The sequence below is a fragment of the Petaurus breviceps genome, unplaced genomic scaffold, assembly GCF_028583685.1.
Source record: "Petaurus breviceps papuanus isolate PSGF00001 unplaced genomic scaffold, PetGlider_PUasm1.0 220, whole genome shotgun sequence".
NCBI lineage: Eukaryota > Metazoa > Chordata > Mammalia > Diprotodontia > Petauridae > Petaurus > Petaurus breviceps.
In genome coordinates, this window is record NW_027185876.1 from 5,068,195 (window position 1) to 5,082,967 (window position 14,773).

The window sequence follows — 14,773 nt, forward strand, 5'->3', positions numbered from 1 at the left end:
CTTCCTTCCTTCCTTCCTTCCTTCCTTCCTTCCTTCCTTCCTTCCTTTCTTCCCTTTCTCCTTCCTTCCTTCCTTTTTTTTCCTTCATTTATAAGAAACACATACATGCAAAAAGATACAGTTAGATTACAAGGAAGAGACTGATCTAAATAAAATTATACCAGCTGGAAGATTTTTTTTAAAAAAGGAAGAGGAGTGATATGTAATAAAGTGAAATTCAAAATAAAATATTGAAAGAGACCGACTGAATAACAAACATGTAATTCTCAATTTATACACAGCACACAACCCAACAGTTCAATTCATACAGGAAAGATTGAGTGACAGCAGAAGAAAGAGGCAAAATCACAGGGTGTCTCCAAAGTCTTAATGCTGTTTAAAGCTTTAATAGCTTTAATAATAACCAGAGTGTTTCACATTTCCTATTTATAGCAAATAAAATGAGTAACAGTTAAGAAATCACGGAATCAAATTGTTTATTGAATACGTTATAATTATTAGATAAATGGGAAGATCTGAGTAGGATATACAGGGAACACATTTTTTTTTTTCATATGTGTATGCTGGGGGAACATTCAAAGTAATTTCTTATTAATTTTTTTTGTTTGAACCAGATGTGTAATTTTGTTGATTTAGGGGACTCCTGATGAGGGAACATCCTCTGCCATTGCAGGTCCAATGCAGGAGCCTTCTCTGCCATTTCTAGTCTTCTGGAGTAGGTAGAGATTAAATGACTCGCCGGAGGTTACACATCCATCATGTATCAGAAGAAGGATTTGAAAACAGGACTTCCTGATTCTTTGACCATCTTTCTAGCCACCAACCTGTGCTGTTTCCCTTGTAACAAAGGAAAACAGTCTAGCCAAATCAAGCAATAAAACATGCTGCGTTCTCTATGGTGATCCCCAACCTTTCTAAGAAGGGAGTGTGTGAGTTATTTGATTTTTCATAGTTTGGAATCAGGATCCTTTCAAGCCATTTCCATTCAATAACACTGGCCTTGAGACTTGGCCATTTAGGGAATCTAGGTTTTAATCTTAGCTCTGCTATGTGTTAGCTTCATTGAGTTAGGTGACTTTGGACAAATCACTTAAATCATCTAGACCACAGTTTTCCCTTCCTGAAAATTAAGACACTGAACTAAAGCCAACAAAATTTTTTTTTGCCTTTTTTTTTTTTGGAGGGCAGTTGGGGTTAAGTGACTTGCCCAAAGTCACAGGGCTAGTAATTGTGTTAAGTGCCTGAGGCAGAATCCAAACTCAGGTCCTCCTGACTCCAGGGCCGGTGCTCTATTCACTGCGCCACCTAGCCGTCCTTAAAGCCAGGATTCTTAACCTTTTTGTGTCAAGGATCTTTTTTCAGAATGATGTTGTTAAAGTACGTAAAATAAAATACATGGGATTACAGAGGAAATGAGTTACATTGAAATACAGCCCTGAAATATTTTTAAAAAACCCAAATCACTGATCCCAGGTTAAGAACCTTGGTCCGGGGATGGGGAACAAGCAGCCTTGGGGGCACATGCGGCCGTCTAGGTCCTCAAGTGCAGCACTTTGACCAAATCCAAACTTCACAGAACAAGTCCCTTTAGGGGTTCTAGCTGTAGGGCCAGAGTGACCCTAGCGGTCATTAGTCCAGCCCTCTCTTTTTACAGGTAAGAAAACTGAGACCTCGTGTAGAGCAAGCACTGAGCTGCAGTTTGAACCCAGGTCATAAGGATGGGTTGTTGATCAGTCATTTCAGTCGTGTCTGACTCTTTGTGACCCCGTTTGGGCTTTTCTTGGCAAAGATACTGGAATGGCTTGCCATTTCATTCTCCAGCTCATTTTACAGATGAGGAAACTGAGGCAAACAGGGTAAAGTAACTTGCCCAGGATCACACAGCTAGTAAGTGTCTGAGGCCGGATTTGAACTCAGGAAGATGAGCCTTCCTGACTCCAGGCCCAGCACTGTGTCCACTGTGACACCTGGGTTGACTGACTGATAGAGTAAGCTTTTATTAAATGCTTATTACATGCTCAAGTGTCATGGGATTGTATCTCTAAACTCGTAAGGGACCTGAAGGGTCATCTTCTGGTTGAGGGATTTGAGGTCAAGGGAGGCTCCATGATTTGCCAGGGTTACAAGGTGATTTGTCAAAGGTTAGATTTGAACCCAGGACCTTTGTTTCTAGAGCCAAGGATCTTTCCACAGAGCCACACTTCCCCTTTTGACTCCAAATATATGGCTCCTTCCCTGGGCCACGCTACTTCTTCAGCACCTGGGAAATTGAGGACATAGACTGGGAAGAATTTTAAAGAGTGTCGTTAACACTACCGGCAGCCAGGACCATATGAACATCAGATATTAATCTGATCTAAGTCAGAAAACCCACTTGGAGGCTTCCAGGGTAGTATTTAGAGAAGACCCTCTACTCCTGAAGCCCAAATGAGCCCATTGTTCGGCCCAGCATCAGCTCGCCTATGAACTTGCTTTTATCACAGAGTTCACTCCTGTGACTGCTCTGCTGCTGTGGCCCATTCCTCTGTTATAAACTGAGTCCACTCTTGGAATGGAAGGTGCTCTCTGAGATTCGCTATGACCAAAAGGTTGATCCCTCTGTGACTAACTGACTCTCAAGATTTAACCACACCAGTCTTCTCAATACCGACACACAGTCCATTGCAGAGGCCTGTACTCAAAGCCTTTCCATATTGGTTTCATACTCCCTGGAGAACCCAGGAACACCTCCACATCATGTGGCATTACAGCGGGGCTTGAGTAGACATTGTTAAAAACTTTTAAAATATGTTTTATCAATGCCTTTTGTCATGAACATAATAGTCATTTACCACCTCCACCCCTGACCGAATCCTCCTTTGTGGGGGCTAGGTAGCACAGTGGGTAGAAGACTGCACTTGGCATCATGAAGACCTGAGTTCCAATCTTGCCTCAGACACTCGTTAGCTATGTGACCCTGAACAAGTCACTTAACCTCTCCCAGATTCAGTTTCCTTTTCAGTAAAGAAGAGGATAAGAGTAGTACCTATGTCCCAGGGTTGTTGTGAAGATTAAATAGCCCATGGAAAGTATTTTGCAAACCTTAAAACTTTATGTAAATCCTGGCTATTATTGTGGTGGAGAAAAACAATGAAGCAAAAATATCTGACATAAAAATGTTGCCAGGTAATAGTATATAATATATGATATTATAGAAATGTTATATATGCTATATTATATATAGTACATAATATGTATCAAATATATTATATAATATAGAATAGTTAAATGTTATATATGCTATATTATATATAGTACATAATATAGAAAATATATAATATATAGCATATAATATATAATGTAATATAATATATACAATGTAATATATAATATATTTACAGTACATCATATATATAGTATTCTGCCCTTGTTTATGATAATCTGCTTCAGATAATCCCCACTTCTCTTCTGTGAGGGAGGAGATAAATTTTATGTTCTTTTGTTTCGAGAGAATTTTTAAAGCAATAATAAGAATAGAGATTTAATAAAAAAACAGGAATATGGTCTAACTTCTCATGTGAGTGACTTTTTTTTTCCTTTAAAACCTGCCGGTATCTCTCTGACCCCTTTTTTTCCTGTTCTTCACAGATAATTTTTGACAATAAGGCCCATAGTGGAAGAATTAAAATCAGCCTTGACAATGATATTGCCATCAGGGAATGCAAAGATTGGCACGTATCCGGATCAAGTGAGTGATGAGCTTTTAGGACGAATTTCTGAGTAGAAAATCTCCTTAAATTACCACCCTGGAGATCTCTAGGGTGCCAAGTGAGAAATACAGAATGCTCCCGGGTCTCTGGATACCAGCTGAAGTACAGATGAGAGTCGGGCAGGGGAGGAGGCACAGGCCATTGCTGATCATTTGGATGGCCTGTTTCTTCACCATTCCTGTCCCCACCTCCCCAGGTTCCGACATGGCAGTCATTTGGATTTAAGGAGAGTGCAATTAGGGATGTTTTGCTTTGGCTGGAAATTGGTGTGAATTAAAGTGATCTAATAATCTAATAGTTCTGCCAGTCTCCAATGCCCACCTGCTGTAGCACTCACAATGGTGGTTTGGCCTGGACTTAATGCTAGGGAGTTACAGAAGGTTCTTGTACGATTATTAGTACAGGGTCAAGATTTAGTTTATGTGAGTTGGTGAAAAAGATTTTATTGTTATTTTTTCTCCTTTGAATGGAACCCTCAGGGCCTAGTACATGTCAAGTACATAGTAAGGGACTAGCTAGAGATTAGGCCTGGACCCATGATTTCATAGAGAACTCCCAGGTGAGGAAATGCCTTCCACCAAGGCAGATCAGGACCCATGTGCACTAGTTAAGTGACTTGCCCAAAGGCAATGCATCCAGTATGCATTAGAGGTGACTTGAACCCAAATCCTCCTAATTCCCATCCCCTCCTCATACAGTGCTCAATAAATGTATTCATATTCTTTCTTTTCCAGTAGGGGGACACCCCCTCCCTACAGATTGGCAACTCATCTGCAATTTATAGTCTTTGAGAACTACCAGGGATGTTAAGAGAGTCACCTCCGGCTCTTGCCCAGAGGCAGGTAGCTCTGACTTGTTGGTCCTTCTGCCCCTTTCTATCCACTAAACCATCTTTATTACCTTTATTAGAATCCACTTGACATTTGGCGGGGTGATTCAATTCAACAGGCATTTATAAAGGACCCATTATGCTCCAGGCCCCGTATGAAGCACTGGGGCATTGGGGCTAAATGGAAAAATGCAATTTTGTTTAGCATTTTGAAATTCACTTCAAGTATTTGATTCTAGAATTCACAAGTGCTTTTAAATACTTACAGAAGCTTCCCCGAGTCTGCTCCATACAATTGAATAAATAAGAATCTTGTTAGATGACTCAGGGGGGATAATTATATTCAAAACAAAAAACCCCTGTGCCCCTCCCCCCTGCAGCTACTGCATTTTAGATTAATAGTTTGCATAATAATATTGAGGAAGTTCTAGCCACGGAGACCTCTTTACCGCCATTCTAGTGCGTGTGCATGGGTCCCCATGCATGGGATCGGCGCATCTTCTGTTTGGCACCAGACAAAGGGGGCCCATGTTGAGATCCCCATCAAATTGAGCATTGCCTCTGTAACTTCCCGGATCAATTGGATAAGTGTGTGATGCTAATCTCTTGCAGTACAGAAGAATACTCATTACATGATGATTTTCGACGCCTTCGTCATTGTGACTTGCCTGGCTTCATTAATTCTCTGCACTCGGTCGGTGGTTAAAGGAATTCAGCTCCAGCGGGTGTGTACTGGGGATTGTGTGGTGTTCCTTTCTAGAAATGACACTCTAGATGCAAAGATTTTAAAAAATATGTTGACTGTTACTCCTCTCCCCCCTTTCTAAACCCTCCAATTCTCCCCTTAAGGAATATGTTGAATTCTTCCTCCTCCATTTTAAGAACGAAGTTTCTGTTACTGACCAAATGGCGTTTGTGAATGGATGGTACATTTTGATTATTGTCAGTGACATTTTGACTGTTGTCGGCTCGGTCCTGAAAATGGAAATCCAGGCTAAGGTAAGAAGCTTCTGGTGGCCACAAAAGCCTCAGTGTTAGACTTGTATTCACTGTTGTCCAGAAATTATGCATAGCCATTGAAATGTGATCTTGGGCTGTATTGAAAGGCATAGCTTGCAAGAATAAGGAGATGGAAGTTCTATTGTGCTCAGTGGCATAGTGTGAATAAAGCCCTGGGACTGCAGTCAGGAAGATTCATCTCCATGAGTTCAAATCCAGCCTCAGACACTTATTAACTGTGTGACCCTGGGTGAGTCACTTACCCTGATTTGCCTCAGTTTCCTCATCTGTAAAATGAGCTGGAGAAGGAAATGGTAAACCACTCCAGTATCTTTGCCAAGAAAACCCCAAATAGGGTCACCAAGAGTGAAATGACTGAAGAAGAAGAACAAAATAGTGGTAGCAATAGAGTCATGGCTCAGAGATAACATCTGTGAGAGAACTTAGGGCATACTGGCCACATCCTTTCCCTGCTCAGAGACTTCAAGGGAGAACGTACGCCAAACTCTTTTTCTCTCTGCCTCATCCGTCTTACAAAAAGCCGGACTCTTGATTCAACATTAAGATGCTAAATAATGCTATTCTTTAACGTGCAATATGTGCCTTTTTCCCTCAAGATCAGAATGTTCCTAGTGGCTTCTTGCTTCTGTTATTAGCCTTTATAGTGACCTGTTGTGTCAGTAATGACAGCTGGCATTTCTGGAGCTGCTGAAGGTCTGCAAAGTGCCCTGCAAATATTCTCCCGTTTGATTCACACAGCCACCCTGTAAGGTGGCTGCTTTTATTTCCTCCATTTTACAAATAAGGAAACTGAGGTAGACAGAGGCAAACTGCCTTGCCAAGGATTGCACAATTAGTAATTGTCCGAGGCAGGATTTGAATCCGGGTTTTCCTTATTCCAGGTTTGGCACTGTGTCATCTATCTGCCCCATTATTAAGTGGGGTTGTCAGCACACAGCAGAGGGGTTCTTAATCTTGGCTGTGAGATTGTGCACTTTATACATCTTTCTCTTTCTATCTCTTATAGAATACAAATATCATCCAATAGTGAGTATAAGAAGCGTTTGATCTCTTTGGGTCAAATTATTTGACTTTCTGTGCATCGTTTTCCATGTTAGTAACATGATAAATCTCTTGGTGCAGGGGACAGGTAGGTGGCACAGTGGATAGAGTTCCCTGGGCTTGGAGTCAGGGAGACCTGAGTTCAAATCTGGCCTCAGACACTTATAGCTGTGTGATCTTAAGCAAGTCACTTATCCCTGTTTGCCTCAATTTCCTAGTCTGTAAAGTGAGCTGGAGAAGGAAATGGCCAACAACTCCCGTAGATTTGCCAAGAAAACACCCAAATGGGGTCACGATGAGTCAGACGTGACTGAAAACTATGGAACAACGACAACTCTCTTGGTTCTCTGCCCCAGGAAAGCCCTAGACTTATAGGTGGGAAGACCTGGGGTTAAGTTTCACTTCTGCCATCTGCTAATCATGTGACCATGGGCGACTGACTCAGTTTCCTCATCTGTAGAATGTGAATAATGCCATTTGTCTTATCAAATTCACAGGGTTATGGTGAGCATAAATTGAGGGGATAAATGTAAAGGGGCTGTCAATCCTACATATGTACAGTATATAAATTCTATAAAACATGCCACATGTTTTGCACATGCATGTGATAAAATATTATATATTGTCTTTATATAGTATGTAGAATTATAGTATATTTTATATTATGTTATTACATGTAGTATATGTTCTAAAACACTACATTATCTCTGTATGGCATGTTCTCACAGCCCTCAACAATCTTGAGTTCCTTCCTCACAACTTTTTCCAGCTAATCCCAAGACATTTATTACACTACTTCTGCATTTTCAGACACAGTGTTAGACTGACTTGCTAGCTGTGTGACCCTAGGCAAATTGTTTAGCCTCTATATGCCTCAGTTTCCTTAATTAGAAAATGGGGACAATAAGTAGCACCTGTCTCCTAGTATTGTGAGGAGCAGATGACATGATATTTCCAAGATGCTTAGGTATTTAGGCTCTGTATGAATGCCAGCTATCATCACTGTCATCATCACCACCATTATTACTGTTCTTAATTATTATTATTATAGAGTGAAGCCAGCCCTGGACATGAGTAGGGAAAATGTAACGTTTTCAGTGGTAACTTTTATATGGCTGCTGTGGCCGTGTTAATGAACCTGAGCTTCAGCGTATGGAACGTGGGGACCCATGCTGACAGTGTCTCTCCGTGTCTCCGTCCAGAGCCTCACCAGTTATGACGTCTGCAGCATCCTTCTGGGGACCTCGACCATGCTTGTGTGGCTTGGAGTCATTCGCTACCTGGGCTTCTTCCAGAAGTACAATGTAAGGTCTTGTTCTCAGCATCTCCGGGCTGTTTGGCACTTGGTTGGTGTCTTCTCTTGGGGCTGCTGGGACCTGAGGGCAGGTGGTCAGGCTCACCACTGGTGCTTCCTCCCCACAGCTCCTCATCCTGACTCTGCAGGCAGCATTACCCAACGTGATCAGATTCTGCTGCTGTGCTGCCATGATCTATCTGGGCTACTGCTTCTGTGGCTGGATCGTCTTGGGACCTTATCACGTGAAGGTGTGCAGAAACAGTCGTGTTTCTCAGGCCAGGCTTGAGTGCCAATCACTTAGGACTTCTGGGGCAAAGAAACAGACAAATCGGTTTAGAAAATTTCATTAGCACCCCCTTTGCAGATTGGGGGGGCTCCGTGGGTAGGCAACAATGCATATGTTTTGATTTTTTTCAATGTAGTGATCTTTTTTGTTGACTTTTAAATTTTGTTGACTTTTAAAATCTTCCTCCTTTTTCCTTTAAAAAAGAAAGTCCTCATTAATAAGGAATGACTCTTTGGAGGAGAGATGGATGCAGGTGGAGGCATGCTGGAACCAGCTCCAACCTGCTTGCCTGGTCCATTGTTCAGCTTTCAGTGTGAACATTTAAACCTTGGAAATGTGTGAATACTACAAATCAATGCTTGATTTATTGTTTTGTTAATAGTCTAGGCTTAAGAAAATGATGAAGAAAATGTTAATAGTACAAATTAGGGAAGAGAAAGGGAATAAGTATTTATACAGCTCTTACTATATTCCAGGCACTGTGTTCAATGCTTTACAAGTATTATATTTGCCCTTCACAACATGCCTGCTAGGTAGAAGCTGTTGAGTTGACAGGTGAAGAAACTGAGGCAAACAAAGGTTAAATGGTTTGCCTGAGGTCACACAGCTATGCTATCTGAAACCAGCTCGGGTCTTCCTGAATCCAAACCCAGAGCTCAGTCCAACATGGCAACTAACTGCCTCTTTAAATTATATTAAACTAAGCTTCAAAGAATTAGATGTTTACAATACCCCCTCCCCCACGAAGCCAGTTGTTAAACTTTTACTGGGAGACACATGGAGAAATTAAATGATGTGTAAACAATAAAACATTTTTTTTAATTTGATACAAACACTTAAGATTCAAAATTTAATTTGTGATCAGCTTGAAAAACGTTGATTGGTTATTATCAGGTTCAAGAAAGTATATAATAACTTGTATAAGTATATACTACTAGTAATTGCTGACCTTTGTCTAACGCTTTACAATTTGCGAAGTCCTTTATCTCATTTGATGCTGTACTTATTATCCCCATTTCATAGCTGAGAAAATTGAGGCTCAGAAATATCGGCCTCCAAGTTTGCCAAGCACTTTACATCCCCTTATTTCATTGGATACTGTAGTTATCATCTTCATTTTACAGTTGAGAAATTGAGAAATTTGAGAAAACAGGTTCTGAGATCCCAGCTTGGTAAAGTGGGAAAAGTCAGAAAAGCTAGGTCTGAATCCTGACTCTATGGCATTTACTACCCATGTTACCCTGAAAACTCTTGACCTCTGGATCTCAGTTTACTTTTCCAGAAAAAGAAGGAATTGGACTACTTGGATCATTAACATTCCTTCCAGCTTTCCTGTATTCCTAGTTCACTTGGCAAGAGTTAGTCAGTGAATATTCATTAAGCTCTTACTATGGGCCAGGGCAGCTAGGTGGCACCATAGTGCACAGAGCACTGGACTTGGAATCTTTCTGAGTTCAGATCCAGCTTCAGATGCCTCTTAGCTGTGTGACCCTGGGCAGGTCACTTCACCTCTGCTTATTTGTTTCCTCCACTGTAAAAGGAGGATAATACCATCGACTTCCCTCGGTTGTTTTGAAAATCAAATGAGATAATATTTGTAAAAAAGTGCTTAGTGTAGACATGGCATATAATAGATGCTATTTAAATGGTCAATTCCCTTCCCTTCTTTTCAAAATGTGCAAAAATAATTGTTTAAAAATTAGCTAAAAATTCATGTTGCAGATTTTGAAAATTCATTTATTTAAATCACTGTTTCGAGTCTGATATCTTCAACTGCTTTCCTTCAAGTCTCAGTTCAAATCTTACTTTTTTTGGGGGGAAACCTTCCAGCTTGTGAGACCTTTTCCCTCTCACATTACTTTCTGTTTCTTCTGCATTTGTCTTGTAAAGAACCTAGGTGTTTTTTTTTTCCAGTTGCCTTTCCCATTAGGATGTGAACTCTTTGAGGGGAGTGACCTGGTGCCTAGCACTGTGCCTGGTGCAGGTGCTATGTAAATGTCTCTTGATTGATTGCTTTAGCTAGATGTATAAGCCCTCCTAGCCCTGGTTTATGAATCATTTCTGAAATAGATCAAAATCTCACTCTTTGAAAAAGTAGGGATGAGGCTTGGACTGTCAGCGTGATGAGATTGGTTACAGACTGGCCTAGTTCATGCTTCTGTTAAATGGGGCGTGAAGAAGGAACAGCTTGTCTTGGGGAAATGATACAATAAACTTGTACATATGATGTGATTGATGCAGTAAGCATCGGTCCTATTTCTCTGATCAGGATTTAAACCAAGGATTCTTAACCATTTTTTTTGGGTGCCCTGGACCCCTTTAGCAGTCTGGTGGAGCTGATGGACCCCTTCTGAAAATAATGTTTTCAAATGCATAAAATACATAGGTTTACAAATGAAATAAATTATTTTAAAATGCAGATTAAAAAAAATTTTTTTAAATCCACAAATCTCAGCTTAAATTTTTTTTTAAAGCAATTGGGTTAAGTAACTTGCCCAAGGTTACACGGCCAGTTTTTTTGTGTGGGTGTTAAGTATTTGAGGCTGGAACCGATCCCGGGTTCTCCTGATGCTGTTACTCACTGTGCCACCTAGCTGCCCCATCTCAGCTTAAATTTTAAATTAAATTTAAATTTTTTTAAAAACCAACTCACTTCTGTGGCTACTGGATAGACACAATAAGGTGGTACAGTGGATAGAGCATTTGACCTTAAGTCAAGAAATTGTTGTTCAGTTGTTTCTGACTCACTGTGACTCCTTTTGGAATTTTCTTGGCCAAGATTCTGGAGTAGTTTGACGTTTCTTTCTCCAGCTCATTTTATAGATGAGGAACTGAAGCAAACAGGTTAGGTGACTTGCCCAGGGTCACACAGCTAGGAAGTGTCTGAGGTCAGATTTAAACTCAGGAAGATAACTCTTCCTGACTTCAGGCCCTACACTCTATGCACTGTGGCACCACCTACCTGCCTAAGTCAGGAAGACCTGGATTCAAATGCTACCTCAGACACTTTTATTAGAGGTTACTTAATCTCTCTTTGCCTTGGTTCCTCATCTATAAAATGAGGATATAACAGCACCTTCCCTATCAGGGTTGTTGTGAGAATGAAATGGGATAATGTTAGTAAAGTGTTTTGAAAACTTTTAGAAACCCTATACAAATACTAGCTATGGCGAGCTGTTAGTGTTAGGACAAATGTGTTGCACTGGATTTGGAGTCAGATGACGTGGATTTGAACCCTTACCCTGGGCTTTAAAATCTGTGTGACCTTAAGCAAGGTGCTTCAACTCCCTGGGCACTGGTTTCCTTACCTATAAAATGGAGGGGCTAGTGGTATCAAACCCAAACACAAATAAATGGTGGCCATTTATCCGTACCTGAGGATCCCCGCAGGCCCCATGTTGACTTAGTTTTACAATCTGTGTTTTCTTGTATTTTTATTTATTTTGTTAAATATTTCCCAGTTACATTTCACTCTGGTTTGGGAAGCACTGAGGAGTTTTGTTGACCTCAGTGAACTTGGCACCACCGGCCTAGGTGAACTGTGTTGTTGTACGGTCATTTGAGCCATATCAACAACTCTTCATGAAACCATTTGGGTTTCTCTTGGCCGAGATGCTGGAGGGGTTTTCCATGTCCTTCTATAGCTCAGTTTACAGAGGAGGAACCTGAGGCAAACAGGGTTAAGTGACTTACCCAGAGTCATACAGTTAGTATGTGTCTGAGTCCAGATTAGAACTTGAGTCATCCTAACTCCAAGCCCAGCTTTCTATCCACTGCACCACCTATCTGCCTGCCTAGATGCTGGTTCCCTCCAGTTTTAAGTCTACCATCCTATACAGTGTTTGAAAGTATTGTAGGAAGTATCAGGGCTCACTCTTGAATGTTGTATCAGGAAAAGTGTCCAGGTGCAAAAAGACCATGGATTTTAAAGAGTATGTTTGTTTGTTTGGTCGTTTCAGTTCCGGTCCCTGAATACAGTCTCTGAGTGCCTTTTTTCTCTCATAAATGGAGATGACATGTTCGCCACATTTGCAAAAATGCAGCAAAAAAGTTACTTGGTTTGGTTGTTCAGTCGAATCTACCTCTACTCTTTCATCAGCCTCTTTATCTACATGGTTTTAAGTCTCTTCATTGCCTTGATTACTGACACCTATGAAACTATCAAGGTAAGTCTGGCAAACCCACAATTCCAGGTTGAGAAGGGTGTTCCATCAGGGGTGGGTCTCAGAAAGAGAAGACTGCCCCTTGGGTATGGTACTTAGAACTTTAGAGGCAGGGAAAAAGAGCATGAAAGCATCAGGAGTCCTTACTAGGAAGAGGAAAGAACTGTCATCTCAAAGATATTGGAATAGAGTAGTGAGGGAGGAAAAGACTTTGAGCTTCTGAAGTACTTAGGGTTTTACCTCAACGCATCTCTCCCTGTCACATGGCATAGCTCACAGACTGAAAGACTGGGAATCAAGAAGGCCTGAGTTCAAATCCCTACCCCCTTAGCCACTTGATAGGTGGGTGATGCTGAGTAAGACACTCAGTTTCTTCATCTGCAGAATGGGGATTACTGTAGCACATATCTCACAAGGCTATTTTGAGTGATCAAATAAGACAGTTTCTGGGAAGGGCTTTGCGAACCATTTATTCTCTGACATGCTTTCTAACTTTCTAAAAGGCATTGCAGGGGATGGTGACCCTCAGGCAGAAAAGTTGGGAGCTTCAGGACACCAAATTTAAATGTTGGGGTGAAGAATGTCTAGTCTTTTATGTGACCTTTTGGCCCCCATCCTTTGTAGTAGGATGTGCTATTTTCTAAAGCTTTTGGTTACATTCAGTCACTTGAGCCAGATCAGAACGCACTGTAATGAGTGGTTATATGCCCATGGATCACTTTCCATGCCTAAAGATGGGAAGAAGAGATTTGAAGATGGTGTGGTGACTAAGATTTTAAGTTTCTTGCCATGATGTTTAAAATGTGTTTAGACTCAGAGCTAATAAACACAAGAATTGGCAAGTGACCGAAGAACTTCAGGAAGGTAGGGTGATGCCATATTGTTTCACTTGATCTCCAGTTGTGTCTGACTCTTTATGACCCCATTTGGCAGAGATACTGGAGAAGTGGTTTGCCATTTACTCCTCCAGTTCATTTTACAAATGAGGAAATTGAGGCAAAGAGGGTTAAGTGATTTGCCCAGGGTCACACATCTATTAATTGTCTTGAAGCCAGATTTGAACTTTGGAAGATGAGTCTTCCTGACTCCAAGCCCAGCACATCCACTAAGCCACCTAGCTGCCCAATTAGAAAAGTGCCAAAGTAGAAAGTTCCAAATTAGGAGGCAGAGGAATTGAGTTTGAACCCCAGCTCTGCCAAGTGTGACCTTAAATAAGTCACTTAAACTCTCTAGTCTTGTTTCCTCTTTTGTAAAGAGAAGAAATTAAATTGAGTCACCTCATAGGTCTCTTCCAGCCCTAAATCTTTGATCCTATGATGTTGGCACTTGATGCTATTATTGAAGACCCATCTTGATGCATGTGATAAAATACAACTAGACATGATTTTATTCAATGCAATAAATATTCATTATAATTAGAATACTGAGTTATTTAGAGGTATTTGTGAGGCTGTCCTATAGAAAAAAAGCTTTGGCCTTTCATTCATAGAAAGGGACCCCAGAGGCCATTTAGTCCACTCTACATGAACAAGACTCCACTCTAATATTCCCCACAAGTGGCCATCTTATTGATTGAAGACCTCCAGTGTGGGGGAAAGTCATCCCTCCCGAGGTAGCCCTTACCATTTTGGGACAGTTATGATTCTTAGGAATTTTTTCATGTCAGGTCTAAATTTATCTTATTAAAACTTCTGTCTCCTGTCCCCAGTTCAGCCCCTGTGAGGCCAGGCAAACTATACCTATTCTCTTTTCTACTTGATAACCCTTCGGAGCTTGAAGGCTCTGATTATTGCCTCTGAATTCCAATTCCACTCCCTTCTCTTCCCCCCAAAAGTCTTCCCTTCTTCAGTATAAACACCCATAGTTTCTTCATCCATAGATAGCATGATCCTATGCTCTTGAGGCCATTGGCTATCCCGGACCCCCTCTAGCTTATCAGTTGGTTGTCTTTCTCTATAGTTTTTCATCTGACTTAGTGATTTAGAGCACATTTTCATACTATTGCTTATAGTTCACAATTTTTGAAAACTGTTTCATATCCTTCGACTGCTTCCCATAGGGGAAGTTGCTTTTGGTCATATGAGGCTCATAGGACTAGAGCTGGTAGAGATGTCAGAGACCCCATATTCCAACTGTTCTCATTTTGCAGATGAGAAAGCTGAGATTCTTCTATTAACAACTGATAGGACTGGAGCTAGGGCTTCAGATGGAGGTTTGACCAAAGCAGGGTATGGTGCAATATTTGCTTCTGTGAGGGATAACTTGCAGTGAAGTTTTCCCATTCTGAATATCCTGTTACATTCTTATTTCTTCTTTATACCTTGTAACTAAGTTCAGTATCATTTCCACATATATATGGGGGTCATTGTGTATTTCAAGGTAATGTAA

General features: G+C 40.9%; 1 protein-coding gene across 1 annotated transcript in view; it reads left to right on the forward strand.

Moving 5' to 3' along the window:
- The window catches only part of MCOLN3 (mucolipin TRP cation channel 3), a 43,414-nt gene that overhangs the window by 22,351 nt on the left and 6,290 nt on the right, over positions 1-14,773 (forward strand). Inside the window, exons 6-11 of the mRNA XM_069094589.1 lie at positions 3,628-3,727; positions 5,191-5,303; positions 5,428-5,577; positions 7,842-7,943; positions 8,062-8,184; positions 12,182-12,388. Coding sequence (XP_068950690.1) covers positions 3,628-3,727; positions 5,191-5,303; positions 5,428-5,577; positions 7,842-7,943; positions 8,062-8,184; positions 12,182-12,388 — 795 coding nt within the window. The remainder of the gene's footprint in view (positions 1-3,627; positions 3,728-5,190; positions 5,304-5,427; positions 5,578-7,841; positions 7,944-8,061; positions 8,185-12,181; positions 12,389-14,773) is intronic.